This window comes from Leucoraja erinacea, chromosome 19 (genome assembly GCF_028641065.1).
Source record: "Leucoraja erinacea ecotype New England chromosome 19, Leri_hhj_1, whole genome shotgun sequence".
Classification (NCBI taxonomy): domain Eukaryota; kingdom Metazoa; phylum Chordata; class Chondrichthyes; order Rajiformes; family Rajidae; genus Leucoraja; species Leucoraja erinaceus.
The window spans coordinates 30,270,698-30,288,559 of record NC_073395.1 but is presented as its reverse complement, the minus strand read 5'-3'; the positions used below and the strand labels follow the sequence as shown (position 1 = coordinate 30,288,559).

Here is a 17,862-nt window from a genome sequence, read left to right as displayed (position 1 = left end):
AATGGCGACTGTCAGAGTGGAACACACACACAAACACATCGCAAAGGCAGGGGCCAGGGAAAGCGGGGGAGCGTTGTCTGAAATTCACATGGTGCAAAGCCAAGGTGTTACAGACACACACCGCGATGAACAGGAAGGTTAAGACGGCTAGTATGGTAAGTCCTTTAAAAAAAAGGCGGGGGGGGGAGGAGAGGGGAGAAGGGGGGGAGAAGAGTCTCCTAAAAAGTCACCTAAGTGGGACAGGCCCTTAAATATTCTCTTCAAGCTATATCTTATTCTCAAATCTTGGAATGCAGCTTGAACCCATGAACTGCTGTCTAGGAGAGAGATACTGGTATTGAGTCAGTCATAAAACGCCTAAATTACTGAGTAACCTATAGACCAGTGAAACTTTTAAAGATCAGGAAACTGTATCTGGGCTTAAAGAAACTGCTCAAGTTCTATTCTTGCTTTATTAAGCTCCCGAGGCTTTCTTTTTAGCTGATAGTTGTACATTCACTGGACAGATAAATCAAATCTCAATACACACACAGTGTGACTTGCTAAGAACGGCATAGAGACAGGATCTGCGAACAGTGAGAGAATTTGCATTTCATTGCGAATATCTCACTGATACGTAAGCAAAAGGATGAAGCCTCTGATCATTTTAACTTCTGAACGCCTTTGAAATAACGATTTAAAATTAATTATCCGAATACTCTAAAGGATGGCAGCATCAGATCAAGACGCAGCAGTCCCAAAGCAGCGTCAATAATTGATGCACCGTTGGGACACGGGCTCCGCTGTCTCACACACTTCAGTGAAGTGGAGGGAAAGAGCTCTCTTGACGTCAAGGCAGCCTGGAAATATTAAAGTCAGCGCTGACACTTGTGTGACAGACAGAGAGCAAAGACAAGACCCACCGAGGAGCATTACAGCCCAGCTGCCCGATCGTTTCCAATTTTCATGGACTCTCGATTGTAGTGGAGTGAGCATTCAACGCTGGAAGAATGAAAAGTCAGACGATATCTTTGCTACTGCTCCTCAGTTATTACAACATATGTTCAGGTGAGTAGGGCCATTTAACCAACACACTCACACATCGGAAATAGCCAAGAAAGTTCATATTTTGTTTTGTTTGACGTCAACTATTTATTTCATTTACTGCTTAAATTTCAAGCAACGGGATTAGGAAACTTATTTCTTTCACTGTGCGTAAATTAACGGGAGACGTTTACAGCGAGCAAGATCTAAGAGTCACACTGTTTGTGGCGAAATGGATTAGTGGGTTTGTTGGCAAGTATGTTCAGCAATGTAAAAACATACCCGAATTTTCAAATTAGCCCATCGTGTTTGTTGCTGAAAGTATGCCTTCTCCTCAGCAGGTTTTGATCCGAGGCTGAGCAACACTAATCATCGATTCTACAAGTAATGATCATAAGGAATCGTTTAAAGAAAAAAAAACCAATTAATACAGAAAGTAACAATTTTCCCCACTGGAACAATAAACCTGGCAAAAATACACAAGTAACTGATGTTTAATTAGAATCAATTAATTAATTATTGAATTACGATTTATTTAATATCGAACGGGGTATCCAATGTTCCACTTTGATGCAGTGGCTAGATTTCTGATCGTAAGATCCTGAAAAGGTTCTTTCAAAGTTTGTCTGCAGAAGTGCAGTGCGCTACTGGAGTTAACTACTTCATATCAATCTATCGACTGCAAAATAATCCACTAAACAATTAAACTGGAAAGAAATGGGTTCAGTTTGAAATTATGGCAGGTTAACTAGGAAAATATATTTAAAAAAAGACAGTTTATATGGCTTAATTCCCATGGGTTTTTTTTGTCTGTTGTAAATGTATAGCAGAACATGCCGTTAGGAATGGTGTTTTTAGGGGTATCCCCATTTCGAGGTCTAGGTCAATTGCTTTGTTGGTTATGATATTTCAAATCTTGTTTTAAAAGGCTCTATCACTCCCACTCTACTTGGGAGTGATAGAGCCTTTTCCACCCTTGGATGGAACGTTTTCCATCTTTATTGTAGCCCTGATTGAAATTACTTTAATCCTTTGACCACTGTTCATTGATTTTTTTTTAATTTCCTATCTATCCTATCTTTACCTCTTTCTAATTCCATCCATCTCATTTGAATTCCTCAATGTCCTTTGATTTAAACAAAATTAATCCAGTCGTAACCTTTCATTAGATTTAAAAGTTTTCCAGTCCTGGGAACTTTCTAAATTGGAATCTCCTCTATGGACTGCGTGGATACTGCCAAAATAGGTTTGGCAACAGAGGAAATGGTTGTGGCAGGTACATTAAAAACAGTTAACTGTCATTTGGGCAGGAATATAGGTAGGAAAGATATGGGTCAAATATGGGCAAAGGAGACTAATGCAGATGGGTATCTTGGTCAGTATAGACAAGTTGGGCCGAAGGGCCTGATTCTGTGCTGTATGACTCTATGACTCTAATTGCAGTGTGCTTTGATGGGGATCTGTGATTAAATGAGGATGAATGGATGAGATCCAAACAAAAGAAGCGTTTTTTCCTTAATGATCATATTCAGCAAGAATGTATGCCAATAACAAAGTACTAATAACACTTACAAAATTCCATCAGAAAACGACATAATCTGTTGTTCAAGCCCAATGCCAAACTGAAAACTAGAGCTGAAAAGTAGAACTGAAAACTGACAAAGGCTGGTGATGGGCCAGTGGACAGGGAACATTTTAAGATCCAGCAGTGAAAAACAAAAAAGCTGATGAGAAGGGAAGTAATTGAGTTTTGACAGAAAGTTAGCATGCAATATCAATGCCTGCGGCAAGAATCTCCATGAAGATATAAATTGGAAAAGGGTGTGTAAGTTAAGTCTGCCAGCGTTATGGAACGAGACTGGTGAATCAATCACAAGAAACAAAATAAAAGGCAGATATGTTTAATCAATGATTTGTATTGGTTTTCATAGTGGCAGGCACTGAAAATATCACTGCGATAACACGCCAGCTAATTTCAAACAACAGAGAGGAACTTGTAAATGTCCCAATCGCAAGGAGTATAAAAGAAAATCAAGGGTTTCTAAGCAGACAAATAGCTGGGACTTGGTGGTCTGCACTAAACTATAACAATCTCTAAATTAGTTCATTGATTGTGAAGCAGTTTGAGATATTCTGAAATCATGAAAGGTCCTATGGAAATGGAAGCCTATTTCTTTGCCTATTGAGGATCACACTATATTTACACATATTATCCAATGGATTGTGAATCCACGTTGATTTTTAATTGATTAACATGGAATATCGTCTATAGAACACAGTACATTACAACCACAAGGACAGGTCCTTTGCCATATCGTGGAGAACCACGCAAAGACCTGTGCTTAATTGAGAAAACTCAACTCTCCCTTCTCATGAGCTTTTTTGATTTTCAATGCTGGATTCTAAAATGTATAACCCTTCATTCCCTGCAGATCCATACGCCAGTTTAAAAGCCTCCTCAATGCTGAACCACCAATCCTGTCAGTGTGTTCCAGGCATTCACCACTCTAGATCTATATATCTTGTCCCCCACATCTCCTTCAAACTTTGCCTCTCTCAATTTAAACCGAGGCTCTCTAGTATTTGAATTGGGATTATAAAGTTATTTTGTCAAACATTTTGGCTTTTATTGCAAAAGTGTTTCATATTAAGAATAGGGAGTTTTTACAGGTGCTAGTTAAGAGAGTCGCACGTATTTGATTGTCATATGCACCGGAAAAGAACCAATGAGATACTTATTTATTGCTGCTTTACAAGCACGTTAATGCAACAACACAACAAAAAATATACAATAAACAAGAATGCAAAAAATTATCAGTTATATTAGGTAACTGGACCTAATTCATGAGGTCACACTGTTAATTTAGCTCAAAGGGATAATGGAATCAAGGGATATGGGGAAAAAGCAAGAACGGGTTACTGATTTTCGATGACCAGCCATGATCATATTGAATGGCTCGAAGGGCCAAATGGCCTACTCCTGCACCTATTTTCTATGTTTCTCTGTTTCTAATATGTTGCACACTTTTCGCCCACCTAACCAAAAAAAAGACATATTAACATTGCAGTCATTCGTTGGATGAGAGGTTTGTCCCATTAACTGAGGCTAGATGTTCAGGGTTTGTACTCCATAGAGTTTAGAAGAATGAGGTGTGACTTTATCTAAACATACAAGATTCTCAGGGGACTTAGGATAGATGTTGAGATGTTTTCACTGAAGGGGAGAGACACAAATAAGGGAACACAGCTACATTATGAAGGGCTGGTCATTTAAAACTGAGGTGCATAGAGTTCAAAAAATGGTCAATCTCTGAAAGTCTATCCCTCAGAGGGTGATGGAAGCCAGATCATTAGATATATTTATGGTTGAGAATATTTGGAAGATCGAGGATTTGAAGTTCATGGGGAACTGGCATGTAGGAGGAGTTGAGGCCAGCATAGCTAAACCAAATTCATATTGAATGGCAAGGCAGACCTGATGGAATTGCTAGTCTATTCCTTTCTCTTTCTTGTGCTCTGGTCTCACCCACAGGGTCTGTATTGATCTCACTATCTCATCCTGACAGGTACAAAGTTGTTTCTCTTTTTGCATCAGTTTACTTTTATGGTCTGTGATAGCATCAGCATTATCCCTGGTCATTCTCTTGCTCTTTAGATTGTATTTAGACCAGGAAACAGTACTGCACACACGGGTCCTTCAGCCCATAATGTCTGTGCTGAACCTGATGTATAAATTAAACTAATCTCTTCTGCCTGCATGTGATCAATATCCCTCCATTCCCAGCATTACATTGTGCATGTCTAAAACCTCTTAAACACCACTATCACATCTGCATCCACCACCACTGGCAGTGAATTCAGGCATCTACCCCCCTCAGTATAAAAAACTTGTCCCTCACATCCCATGTAAACTTTCCCAATTTGACCGTAAAGCTATGCTTCTGACTGCCCACCCTACCTATCCCTCACAATTTTGTACACCTATATATAGGTTATTTTATATATATAGTATATACTAGACTAACTGGGACCCGTTGGGTCCCTGTCACATGGGAGGCCTGGTCCCCCAACGCAACCCATTCCACAATGCAATATTCTACCACTCACCCATTCCCTCAACGCAACCCGTTCCCCCAACGCAATATTCCACCACTCACCCATAGCCCGTAACTGTACAGGTATGGCTCATTTCCCCTCAACCACAGCACGCCCTCCCCCTCCTCTTCATGTGTGGGAGAGGAGGAGGTAAGTGGGGTGTGTGGGGGAGGGGATGCGTGTGGGCGTGGGGGAGGGTGTGTGTGGGTGGGGGGGAGGGGGTGTGGGTGGTGGGAGGGGGGTGTGTGGGCAGGGGTGGAGTGTGGGGTTGGGCGGTAGGGGTGTGGAAGCGGGGAGGGGGGGTGTGGGTGGTGGGGGAACCTTACTATATATTATAAAACATCATTGGATCTTCCCTAATTTTATTTACCAATATTTTTCCTCAGTCCATTTTTGCCATTTTCCATTTATATGTGTTTATGCCTCGTTGGCCTCTGTGTAGTTTTAAGCTCTTTACATCTGATGCGAGATTTTCTTTTTAGCCTTGCCATGTATGTTCCTTTTGACATCCAGGAGACACCATCATTTTTTTTTATGGGAAGTTGTTTTTACTTGTTCCTTAAATGCCTAAAATTGATTTATATTCGCAGAACTTTTTCTGATCCAATATTGGTAAATCACTTCACAACTTGATAAAACTGGCTGCTCCCCAGTCCAGAAATTTTATTGCTGGTCTATCTCTGTCTTTCTCCCTAATTTCCAAGATTTCTAAAATTGAATTGAATCCATCTCATGCAGCTTCCAACTGCTAGCTTCATTCCCTGAAATCGTGCCCAGAACTGATGATTTGCTTGTTGGCTTTGCCTCATACAGACTCACAACATTCAGTGCGTTTGAAATATTCCCCCTCAGTGCATTTGAAATATTTAATGTTCCCTGCACTTTTCATGCTGATTATTTCCTAGTTAATATGGATTGTTGAAATCCTTTCCCATCACTTCCCTATTGATTTTGCACCTCAGAAATTAGTGTACATATTAGCTCTTCTGTCTCCTTGACTATTTAAGGATCTATAGAAAACTCTCAGAGGCACAATTATTATTTTATTTTCATCAGTTTAACTCATAGGTCCACAACTAATGATTCCCCAAGTGCCTCATCTGTTCTCACAACTATGATTGTTTCCTTATGCAGTAACCCTGTCTACTTTTGTTCTGAATCCTTCCTCTATGTCATATGAAAACCTGTGACCATGAACATTCACTCCTGTTCATCCGTAACCCATGTTTCAATAATTGCACTGACATGAGACATTCATGTATCTATATCAGTACATTTAGTTTTCTAACTTATTTACTCAATTGCTTGCATTAAACTCCGGCAATATATTTTCTATATAGATTTTTTCTATATAGATTGCTAAATTTGGTTACTGGATCCCAGTCTTCTCTTTAAGAGCCTTGTTTCCCTTCCTTATGATTTTAAAGCCAGTTTCTGATCCACTTTCCAAGCTAACAAACCCTTCACGAGCAAACTTGTATGAATAAATCTCCCTGTGCTGACATTGCCTTAGCCTGTTATGGTTTTAATTTTAGTTTTAGAGATACAGCGCAGAAACAGGCCCTCTAGCCCACCGAGTCCGCGCCGACCAGCGACCCCCACACATTAACACTATCCTACACCCACTAGGGACATTTTTTACATTTACCAAGCCAATTAAGCTACAAACCTGTACGTCTTTGGAGTGTGGGAGGAAACCGAAGATCTCGGAGAAAACCCATTCAGGTCACGGGGTGAACGTACAGACAACACCCGGGTCTACAGCGCTGCATTCGCTATAAGGCAACAACTCTACTGCTGCGCCACCGTGACTGTCTTATGCTCGTGCCACGTGCAATCTTATCAGGTCTAATTCTTTCAAAATTAGTCCCAATACCTCAAGACATCGAAACATAGAAAAATAGGTGCAGGAGTAGGCCATTTGGCCCTTCGAGCCAGCTTTCATATTCAATATGATCATGGCTGAACATCTAAAATCAGTACCCCGTTCCTGCTTTTTCCCCATATTCTTGATTCCTTTATCCCGAAGAGCTAATGCATTCTCTCCTGTATCATCTAAGCATGTCTATTGATTGCAGGGAGAAATCCAAAAATTGGCACCATTTGAAGTCTGTTAAAATGTATTCTACTACTCCGATCTTCACAAGAGTCGTTAATTCAACAATTTTCCATGTTATGTTCCTTTATCACTGACTTAATCTGTTGGTGTTCCTTTGCAGACACATAAGATCTCATTACAATTTTCTTTGCCTCACAACTATGGGTAGTCAGAAAACTAAGCTGCATTTGGTTTTCTGACCTATGTCACTGATGGCAATTATATTAGCAAATGTCCATGTAATAATCCTTGCCATACTTCCTTCCATAATTCTGCCTGGTCTAAAAACTACCTTTTTATTACATTTTTTTTCTATCCTACTAAATCTAACCTCAAACCATGTTAAACGACTAGTCTTATCCAATTACTTCATATGCAACACTTTATCAAATTTGTTTTGATAATCCAAATGAACCATTTCTGTGATTCTTCCTTATCAAACAGATTTGTTAAGCATCATATGTTTAATTAAACTAATGACCACATAGTATAACTAAAGAAAAATCATGTCCAAATAAAATATGATTTTCCAAATGATATTTGGTATGGTTGTTGCTTTACAACACGAGAGACCAAGGTTCGATCCTGAACAAACCTACAGGTGTTGTCTATACAAAGTATATACATTTTTCCTGTGACCATGTAGGTTTTCTCCATGTGCTCTGATTCCACATTCCAAAGACATACAGTATTGTAGGTTAATTGGCTTCAGTATTATTGTAAATTGTCCCTAGCATGTAGGATAATGCTAGTGTATGGCGTGATTGCTGGTTTGGGGGATTGAATGGGACGAGCAGCATCTCTAAATTGTAAACTTCTATTATTATGTCTCTAAATCATAAAATAATCCCAATCTGAATCATATTTTTTCCTCTGCTGGCGTCTGGGACATCCAGTCTACATTCTGGAATGGATATAATGCATCATATAAAGGGTTTGGTCATCTTTTATTCCCATTTATTTCTCCATGAATATTTCAAATTACCTACGACATTTATTATTCTCACTTTCGTCATTCTCGATAGGCCATTGATTCCTCAAGTTTTGAGAATGATTTGTACTTTTGACCATGACTCCAGATGCAAAGATTGTTTAATATTTTAGCCACTTCCCCATTCCCCATTTCAGTTTTCATACCTCTATGAGGGACACATATTTACAAGATATAGTCCAAAATGACAGGATGCGTTCAGATATTAAAATAACAGAGATTGCGGTGAAAAGCAGATGTGTGAAAGAAAATGATACGAAGTTTAAAGGGCCAGCTTTTTACGTGAGAGAATGCTAACATTTTTGCAATGATTGGTTTTCAGCATCTTCGGAGGACACAGAAATAATCCCATTAGATGGCGAACTTCTGGATCACCTGTACACCTTGAAGGTAGGACAGCTGTGTTAAAAGTAATGTTATGCTCCTCTTATTTCTTCTGTTCTTATACTCCTGCAATGCAAACTTTTCTTGAAGCAGACATGTAATCTTAATGTGCCTTGCATCAACATGGGGGTAAATTTAAAAGCATCGATCACTGAGGAGGGAATAAGTAGGAAGATGCAACAGTTCCTTTGGGATGGTGCTGACTCTTTACGAAGGCTGTATTGGCCATTGCCTTTCGATGTGGAACATTTATGCCTCTTTTTAAATAGGTGTACAGTTTAGTTTAGTTTAACTTGGAGAAACAGCGTGGAAATAGGCACTTTGGACCACCGAGTACACGCCGAACAGCGATCTCCACACATCAACACTATCCTACACAAACTAGGGACAATTTACAATTTTTACCTAAGACCTGTGGCAGCTAACTTTCCTACACTGAGCTCCAACAAATAGCTATGAAAAAATAACCGGACAATCTGTTCTAATGATGTTGAATAAAAGATACAAGTTGGTTTTTGTTCTCGGGATATCTCTCATGGTTTCCTTCAAAACTATGCACTGGTATTATTTATGTCTCCCTTAGAGAATTGCTTGAACCTCAGTTCAAAACCTAATCTACGACCACAATTTTGCAATCAATTCTTTGAAGTTGAATTGAAGTGTATGACTCTTCATATCCAATGTGTTAGTTTTGCTTATGTGCAGGAAGGAATCGCAGATTGACATAAAGAGCTCAAGTAATTCAGCGGGTCTGACAGCACCTATGGAGCAAAGGAATAGGTGATGTTTCAGTTCGAGACCCTTCTTCAGACCATTGCTATTGAGCCATGGCTGATATAGCAGATTGTAAACCCTCTGTATTGTAGGTTCTGACACAGAAAGAATAACAGCAAAGAAAATGTCTTCGCTATTACCAGTAGACATTGGATGACATTTACATTTGGTATCAGTAGCAAACTACTCAAATACACCTTGCATTTAGTTACTCCATTTACCAAAATAAAATAATTCCTGGGCTCATAACAATGTAAAGTTTCGATCAATAGTTCAAGGAGGAGATTAGAAGGAGGATGCAAGCTTGGTGGAAAAGATACATTTTTGAATAGGCTTTACAATGTGGATTGAACACAAGGTGTATGTGAGGAGAAAAAACACATTAACAGCACTAAGATAACAGAATACATCATACACCTGCTAATTGCACTACCTTGAAGAATGCAGGCACTAGTTGCATGGGGAAACCGTCACCAACAACCTATTCTCCAAGACACCGTCCTAACATGACTGGAGCACTCTTTTCTTTGTAGTCTTTCAGCCAAAATATGGTATCTCTCTAACAACATTGTGTGAGCACCTTCAAAACATGGACTTCCAAGGGTAAAAAATACTCCAAATAGTTTCTACCTGCTGATCCACCCCTCCTCATCTGGATCCACCCAGCACTTGTCAGCTCTCGGCCCACCTCCGCTCACCTTTTTATACTAACCATCTCTGCCTTACTCCTTTAGTCTCGATGAAGGCTTTTGACCTGAAATGTTGATAATCCTTTCCCTCCATAGATGCTGCTTGTCCCACTGAGTTCCCCCAGCATTTCTTTACACCATATTCCAGCATTTGCAGTCATTTGATTCTCAATCAGTGAAAAACAGGTTGAATGGTCATAAAGCAAGATTGTAATCAGACTGATCAGTCTGAAGAAGGGTCTCGACCCGAAACATCACCTATTCCTTCGCTCCATAGATGCTGCCTCAACCGCTGAGTTTCTCCAGCATTTTTGTCTACCTTTTAAGTATGATTGTAAAGTTATTTATGTTTAGGTATTCATCAAGTTCTACTTGTAGTTTACTACCAGCACAGCTCACTGTTGATCTGAACCCTATTGATGGTAGAGGGTCTTTGAGTGGTTAGGAGATAATAGATGGTTACAGATAATAAAGTCTCTGGCTTTCCTTTAAGTAGAAAGCTTATGATTCACGTTAATGCCTGTGGCCAGAATCACAACTCAGCAAATTGCTGGAACATTTTGAAAACTGAATGTTGGCACATCCAAATGAACCTTTGGTATTTCCCTTTGATAATTTGGTCAACTTTCATGCTTTTGCTTTTTTTCCAAGTAATATTAAGAAAAGCTGGAGGACAACTTTCAAAAGACCTTGTCAGATAATTGGAGATCAAAATGCAACCAGAGATCCATGATCCTTCTTTTGTACTCGTTTCATCACAAGAAATTGCAGCAGAAAGGAAATTGGATGACACTATTGCAGGAATTGAGAAGGTTGCCAGCAAGTCTTTCCTCCATTTGTATCTAAATCTCTGACTTGAACTTGATGGACTGGGTTATTCTAATAATAATAATAATAATACATTTTATTTATGGGCTCCTTTCAAGAGTCTCAAGGACACCTTACAAAAATTTAGCAGGTAGAGGAAAAACATGTAAGGGGAATGAAATAAATAGTAGAGTCATGACTAGTATACAAAGTAAAGACAGAATTCAATACAAAACACAATACGAGGCAATTAATGCACAGATGAAAAGGGAGGGGGACGTGGGGCTAAGGATAGGCAGAGGTGAAGAGATGGGTCTTGAGGCGGGACTGGAAGATGGTGAGGGACACGGAATTGTGGATCAGTTGGGGGAGGGAGTTCCAGAGCCTGGGAGCTGCCCTGGAGAAGGCTCTGTCCACAAAACTACGGAGGTTGGACTTGTGGATGGAGAGGAGACCGGCTGATGTGGATCTGAGGGACCGTGAGGGTTGGTAGGGGGAGAGGAGGTCAGTGAAATATGGGGGGGGGGGGGGGGGGGGGGGGCAGATGGTGGAGGGCTTTGTAGGTGAGGATCAGGATTTTGTAGGTGATCCGGTGGGAGATGGGAAGCCAGTGAAGTTGTTTGAGGACTGGAGTGATGTGATGCCAGGATTTGGTGTGGGTGATGAGTCGGGCAGCTGCGTTCTGGACCAGTTGGAGTCGGTTGATGTAGGTGGAGGAGATTAAGGCATGGATGAGTCTTTCAGCAGCGGGCGATGTGAGAGAGGGTCTGAGTTTGGCGATGTTGCGGAGATGAAAGAAGGAGGTTTTAATGACATGACGGATGTGAGGCTCAAGGGAGAGGGTGGAATCAAAGATCACGCCAAGGTTGCGGGCCTGGGCAGATGGGGAGACAGTGGTGCCGTCGATGGTGAGAGTAGGGTTATTGATTTTGATTCTGTCACTGCTAGACTTCCCCTGGTTCATAAACAAAACATTCCTCTCATCTCCCTCATTAGCAATACTGAAAAAGACAGTAGGCATATTAACACCACAACTGAGTTACCGTATGTGAAAAAGAGTGTTTCTACTTAAAAAAAGGTCAATTTGACCAGCAAAAGTTCATATAAGATGTCTGAAAAAGTAGGAATCTGGTCGGAAATGGGGACAGGAGTGACAGTGGAAGATCAGCACTTCCCAGTGAACAGTAAATCTGTGCCTTTGAACCTTACCTCAGTTACCAGGGTATTTAAATATAAATAAATAAATGCTCCTGGAATCATATCAAATGCTGATCTCAACTACAGAGACCAGAAAACCAGAAATTGTTGTAAAATCTGAACTAATGTCTTCCAGTACCATTACCTGTCTTTATGCATTTCCAGACGCACTGTTGTGGCAAGTAAGTATGGTCAATAAATTCTGATCTTTCCGCACCCACACATGTGCAAGTCAAAGTGTAGGAAGATCTCCCAGATTCTTAAATACATATAATAGAGGTTTTGAAGTGTGTAGACATTTTGGGCAGTAAACCCTGTACAGGGTTTCAATGTAAATGTGATTTAGTTTAGTTTAGTTTAAAGATACAGTGCAGAAACAGGCCCTTCAGCTCACCGAGTCTGCATTGAACAGTGATCCCCGCATATTAACACTATCCTACACAAACTAGGGACAATTTAAACTTATACCAAGCTAATTAACCTACAAACCCATAAACAATTAAGACTTGGAATATTCCTTTGCCGATAAGCATTTAATCTAGCTGTGAATGTACAGTGAATCTACAGATAAAGATTCCCTCTAATGATCAAGTCAGGAATAATCAATAGCTGGTTATAAATTCAAGTTTTGAATTCATAATTCCAGAATGAGGCAATGCTGCTGTCTATCTATATTACTAAAAGTCTGATCTGATCTTTTGGCCCACTGTGCTGCGATTTCTGAGAGAACGGCGCCACCTACAGCCGTCATTTTTGGCCACCTCACTCACAGCCCCCCTCCGCCTTCCGGGACCAGAGGATTTTTCCCATCGATGAAAAATCAGAGAGATATTAATGTTTTTAAAAAATTTGCCATTCTCTCTGCTGCCCCCGCTGGCGGCAGGAGGGAGGGACTATAAAACCAGGAAGGGTAGTCCCTCACTCAGTCTCTGCCAGACCTAGGAAGTGAGAGGGTCATGGCTCTCTGAGCTGCAAATAACACTGAACGCACGTCTACTCCACGGTGAGTCCCCTCGATGTGGCTGCAAAGTGGCTGCTGCCCAATTGTTTGCCTCGCCTTTTCTTTTAAAATTATTGCAACAGTTGGATGCCAGCCCTAGGATCCATTCGGCCCACAATGCCTATACTAGCCCTCTGGAAACCAGTACCTTCGGCCCGCAACACCCATTCCAGCGCAACAGACAGCCCCCCCCCACTGGCGAGCAATATTGGATTTGGTAGAGAGGTGGAATATTGCGTTGGTGACCAGCCCTCCCGTGTTTTAATTTGGGATCCAACGGGTCCCACTTAGTCTAGTATATTACTAAAGCTCTCATCTTGTTTGTTTGGATGTCTGTCTGTCTGTGAGTGAGTGAGCGAGTGAGTGAGATCCTGAAATTACGCCAAAACGGTACACGATAGCGCAACAATTTTTTCACCACCTTTCGCACAATAGTCCTGTGGTGTGTTTTCAACATGTTTCATTCAGAATGATGTTATAATTTACAAGTAATCACATTTTTAAGTTTACAAAACCCCACTTTGAGAAACATTGTTTCCAATCTGCACTTGCAGTTGCCAGCTTTGAAGTCACAATTGGATTGTATCACTACCTGCTACAATGTTGCTATCCCAGTACACTGAGTCCTTTAGCAAGTGCAATTGCATTTAAAAAAAAATGTTTAAAATGAGCGAGGGTGAATAGGGGGAAATAAGCCGGCCTGCACAGTTGGGGGCCATAGCTGAGTGGTGGAATATTGCGTTGGGGCAACAGGTTGCATTGTGGGAACAGGTGAGTGGTGGAATGTTACATTGTGGAATGGGTTGCGTTGGAGGACCAGGCCTCCCGTTGCGGCAATGGGTGAGTGGTTGAATATTGCGTTAGGGGAATGGGTGGCATTGGGGGACCAGGCCTCCTTTGTGACAGGGACCCAACGGGTCCCACTTGGTCCAGTATGTAATAAAATCTCTTTGCTGGTAAATTTGACATTTTCTTTATTTCTTAATGCAACCCAAGCCTTAACAGCAAACGGTATACCTGTTTTCAGATCTGAATTAAAAATATTATTCCAACACTACATGAAAGGATTTTTATGATATGATACAATAGAACTTTATTCATCCCAAGAGGAAATTGGTCTACCAGCAGTCATAAAACACAAGTTACATGTAGCAATGTTACAAAATTTTGAGATTTAAAAAATCAAGTCTGCAATTTATCCCATCAGATAAAGCATAACAATAAGTTTAATTTGACACCTAATTCACTTTCATATCTCAAGTAATAAAAAAGTTATGGCCATTTTCATACTCGGAAATTAGCATCTTGTTCCCTATTGATTTTCTATGGACATAACAAAAAAGCTGTGATCGAGGACAGTCAAAAGCCCATAACCTTCTTAAAAATTAAGAGAACTGAATGAAATTTTCAGTTATCATAGATTGAACCATTCTGAAATAAATATAAAATAATCTTACTTGGAGGACCTGAAATTAAAGCATATAATTAGTTAGTTACCCAATTGTAGCTAATTTCAAACTTCAATTACTAGATCTAAACATTTATCCATTTCTTAATAAATGATTAACATTTTTAAATAGCATAAGTGTCCAAATAATATTCACAAATAATTCACAATAAAACATGATTTTAAAATCTCATTTACATCAATTTATAGGCCAAATGGAAGGAATTTAGTGTTCAATTGCTGTAAATTAAAGTCAATTTAAATCGGCTTTCTAGTGGGTTCCTGTGAACGCGCTGGTTTAGAACGTTCACATTGCAGTGGATTTGTGCCCCCAAATGCCCAGAAAAATACTGCGGGATATAAAGAGCCCAAAATGAACTATTTGCTATAGAAAACTTTATATACAGGGTTCTTAAGAAGCCCATTTTAATGTAAAAATAAGGCACATACCTTTAATTGTTTGCTTTATAAAACCCTGGGGCTGCGAGAGGTCGCGGGTTTAGAGAATGATTTTTAAACTACTATAACTATTATACAAGGCCATAAAAACTAATAATACCTTTTGCGACAGGGTCTTTCAGCGATTCTCCATTAATGATTTACTAGGCTGAACATTTTCGATTGCAACAGGCTAGTAAAAATCGCGTTTTAAACCCGCCCCCTCTAAACAGCTCCAAAATCACACACACGGGGCTGGGACAGATTCTCAAGGACGATTCAGGTAGGTTTTGTAACATACCTAATACATGAAACATGAAATTAAAGTGACGAGTGGAAAGTCCAGGATTTAGGATGCACAAAGATCAGGGGGGCGGGGGTAGTCAGTCTACCCCATGACAGAAGGAGAAGGAGTTGTACAGTTTGATAGCTACAGGGAAGAAGAATCACCAGGGGCGTTCTGTGCTGCATCTTGGTTGGAACCAGTCTGTTGCAGAAGGTGCCAATTTTGGTCCCATTCTAATGACACCACCTTCACCATTCTTTTGAGTTTTCACATATTACAATCTCCTCTTTCCTGCCCAGTGCTAACCAGTTTCTGTTTATAGTTTTGATGTACTTGTTTTTTTTGTGAGGATTGTGTTGTAAGTTTGGATTAGTATTTACGTAATGGTGAATCCGAAGGGTAGCACATTCATTAACGCAAGCCTATAGACAATTTATTATTTTAAATGTTTGCCTGACACATACTGTCTGAACTGTAATAGTAATGAGGACTTGTTTTGCAGTTGTTTCAGGCAGACCAAGATTATGCTGACTATGAAGATTCAAAATACGAGAAAGAGAATCAAATGAAAAGAAGATACCCATACATTTTGAAGAGACAAGCACGTGTTGGAAAATCTCGAAGGCCTTATATACTTAAGCGGAATTCTGTCTTCTTAATGAATTGATATCTCATCAATTGACAACTTTTCAAGTAAACGTATGAATCCTTCTGCCTACAGTCCCACATAGATTAGCATGTGTCATATCAAATGTTCAATGAATTTAATATCTTAGTGCAAAGAATATCAAAACTCTACAGAAACAGGTTTAACTTGATTCCTAGATTTTTCAGTATATCAAAAGATAATTTATGTTTCCATAGCATAGGTACTCCAATTCTATTTTTAGTTGGAGAGTTTTTAGAACTTTACATACTGCGCTTCTTAGAGTGTAAGTGAGGATCCTTGTCCTGGAGTCTTTTGCCATCAAAGTAAAAAATGGAGGACATGGAGAGGATTAAAGAATGCATTTCTCAACACAAATTCACAGTAAGCTAGATATTGCAGCATTTCCATTAATGTAATTTGGTATCCTAATAGAGTAACTTGCACAATCAATGATATGAAAGTCAACTGTGAACATCTCAATATTCTGCATGATATTCATCTCAGTTTAGGGCCAGAATGTAATGTGTTTACCTAATCTTTTCCATATTTTCTAACATCAAATTGTACTCAACAACATTATCGTAAATCTATGTCAAATACTTTGAAAATATTAAATAAACTTCCATTAACTTGCATGGGTGGTCCAATGTTCCTTTGCTGTTTTGCATTTAGTGAAAATGTTTTTTTTGTCCCTGCAGTTATCTTTTCAACTACATCATACAAACTGGAAAGTTTCCTCCTCAATACTTTGTAGTAAATGCGAGGTTACTCAAGGCTTGCTAAACATTGAATATACAAGGCTAGGGTTTGAGGTTGTTCCCGCAGTGTATGGCAACACTAAACTAAAGATAGACACAAAATGCTGGAATAACTCAGTGGGTCAGGCAGCTTCTCTGGAGAAAATGGAAAGATGACTTTTCAGGCCGAGACCCTCCTTCAGACTGATTGGGTAGTGTGGAGAAAACCGCAATTAAAAAGTGGAGGACAAATCGGGGCGGACGACTGATGGCCTCAGGCAAGGAGGTTCCCTGGTAGGTTGCCTCTTGGCTAGAGACAAGTGTGAGAACAAGAGGGTTACATCGGTGCAAACTCTGGAACTAGTTAACTGGCTTTTAGTTTAGTTTAGTATAGTTTAGTTTAGTTTAGCTTAGAGATACAGCACGGAAACAGGCCTTTCAGCCCACCGTGTCCACACCAACTAGTGATCCCCGCACACTACCACTACCCTACACACACTAGGGACAATTTTACATTTATACCAAGCCAATTAATCTACAAAGATGTACATCTTTGGAGAGTGGGAGGAAACCGAAGTTCTCAGAGAAAACCGACACTGGTCACGGGGAAAACGTACAAACTCCATGCAGACAGGACCGGACATGGGTCTCTGGCGCTGTAAGACAGTAGTTCTACCACTACAACACCATGCTGCCCCTACGAGTGGGGGAAGGTGGGGGAAAGTGGGAAAAAAAACGGGGGAGGGGGGAGGACGGAGGGAGGTATTTGTGGAAGTTACCTAAAATTTGAGAATTCAATGTTCACGCTGTTTTCAGTAGCAGGATTGAACCTCGGTCTCTGGCGCTGTAATGCAGCAACCCTACCATTGTGCCACTGTGCCACACTAACATGCCTGGATATCTTTCCATTTCTATAGATGAAGATTCTGTAATAACCATTTAAAGTGAAGAAATTGGATTGCATTTCAAAGTGTGTCATTATACTTTCAGAATAACAATAGTAAGATTAACCATTATCATTGTTAAAATAACATCCGAATAAATATTAATTTTAATATTGACTAGGGTGAAACAATAACTTAGCTCCACTAGACTTTGGTGGTATAAGACAGGCCGATTTCCTGGACCATTGGATATTACTCCAACACTGCTGAACCTGTTAAATTTACAGGGAGAGAAGGAAAAAATGCCTTGGAGTTCAAAGGGAGCATGGGACACAGGAACAGTGAGATTAAAGGCAGTGTTGT

The 17,862-nt window shown here is 40.1% G+C and overlaps 1 protein-coding gene across 1 annotated transcript; it reads left to right on the top strand.

Annotated features, from left to right (window-relative positions):
- Positions 1-560: 560 nt before the first annotated feature.
- nts (neurotensin) lies at positions 561-16,507 on the top strand. The gene is made up of 3 exons (XM_055650753.1): positions 561-1,047; positions 8,530-8,597; positions 15,732-16,507. The coding sequence occupies exons 1-3, from the start codon at positions 990-992 to the stop codon at positions 15,894-15,896; spliced, it is 291 nt and encodes a 96-aa protein (XP_055506728.1). The 5' UTR covers positions 561-989; the 3' UTR covers positions 15,897-16,507.
- Positions 16,508-17,862: the final 1,355 nt, after the last annotated feature.

Coding starts and splice junctions, on each gene's coding strand:
- nts (XM_055650753.1), top strand. CDS start 990: ATGAAAAGTCAGACGATATCTTTGCTACTGCTCCTCAGTTATTACAAC. Junction 1,048..8,529: donor TTATTACAACATATGTTCAG/GTGAGTAGGGCC, acceptor ATTGGTTTTCAG/CATCTTCGGAGGACACAGAA. Junction 8,598..15,731: donor ATCACCTGTACACCTTGAAG/GTAGGACAGCTG, acceptor CTTGTTTTGCAG/TTGTTTCAGGCAGACCAAGA.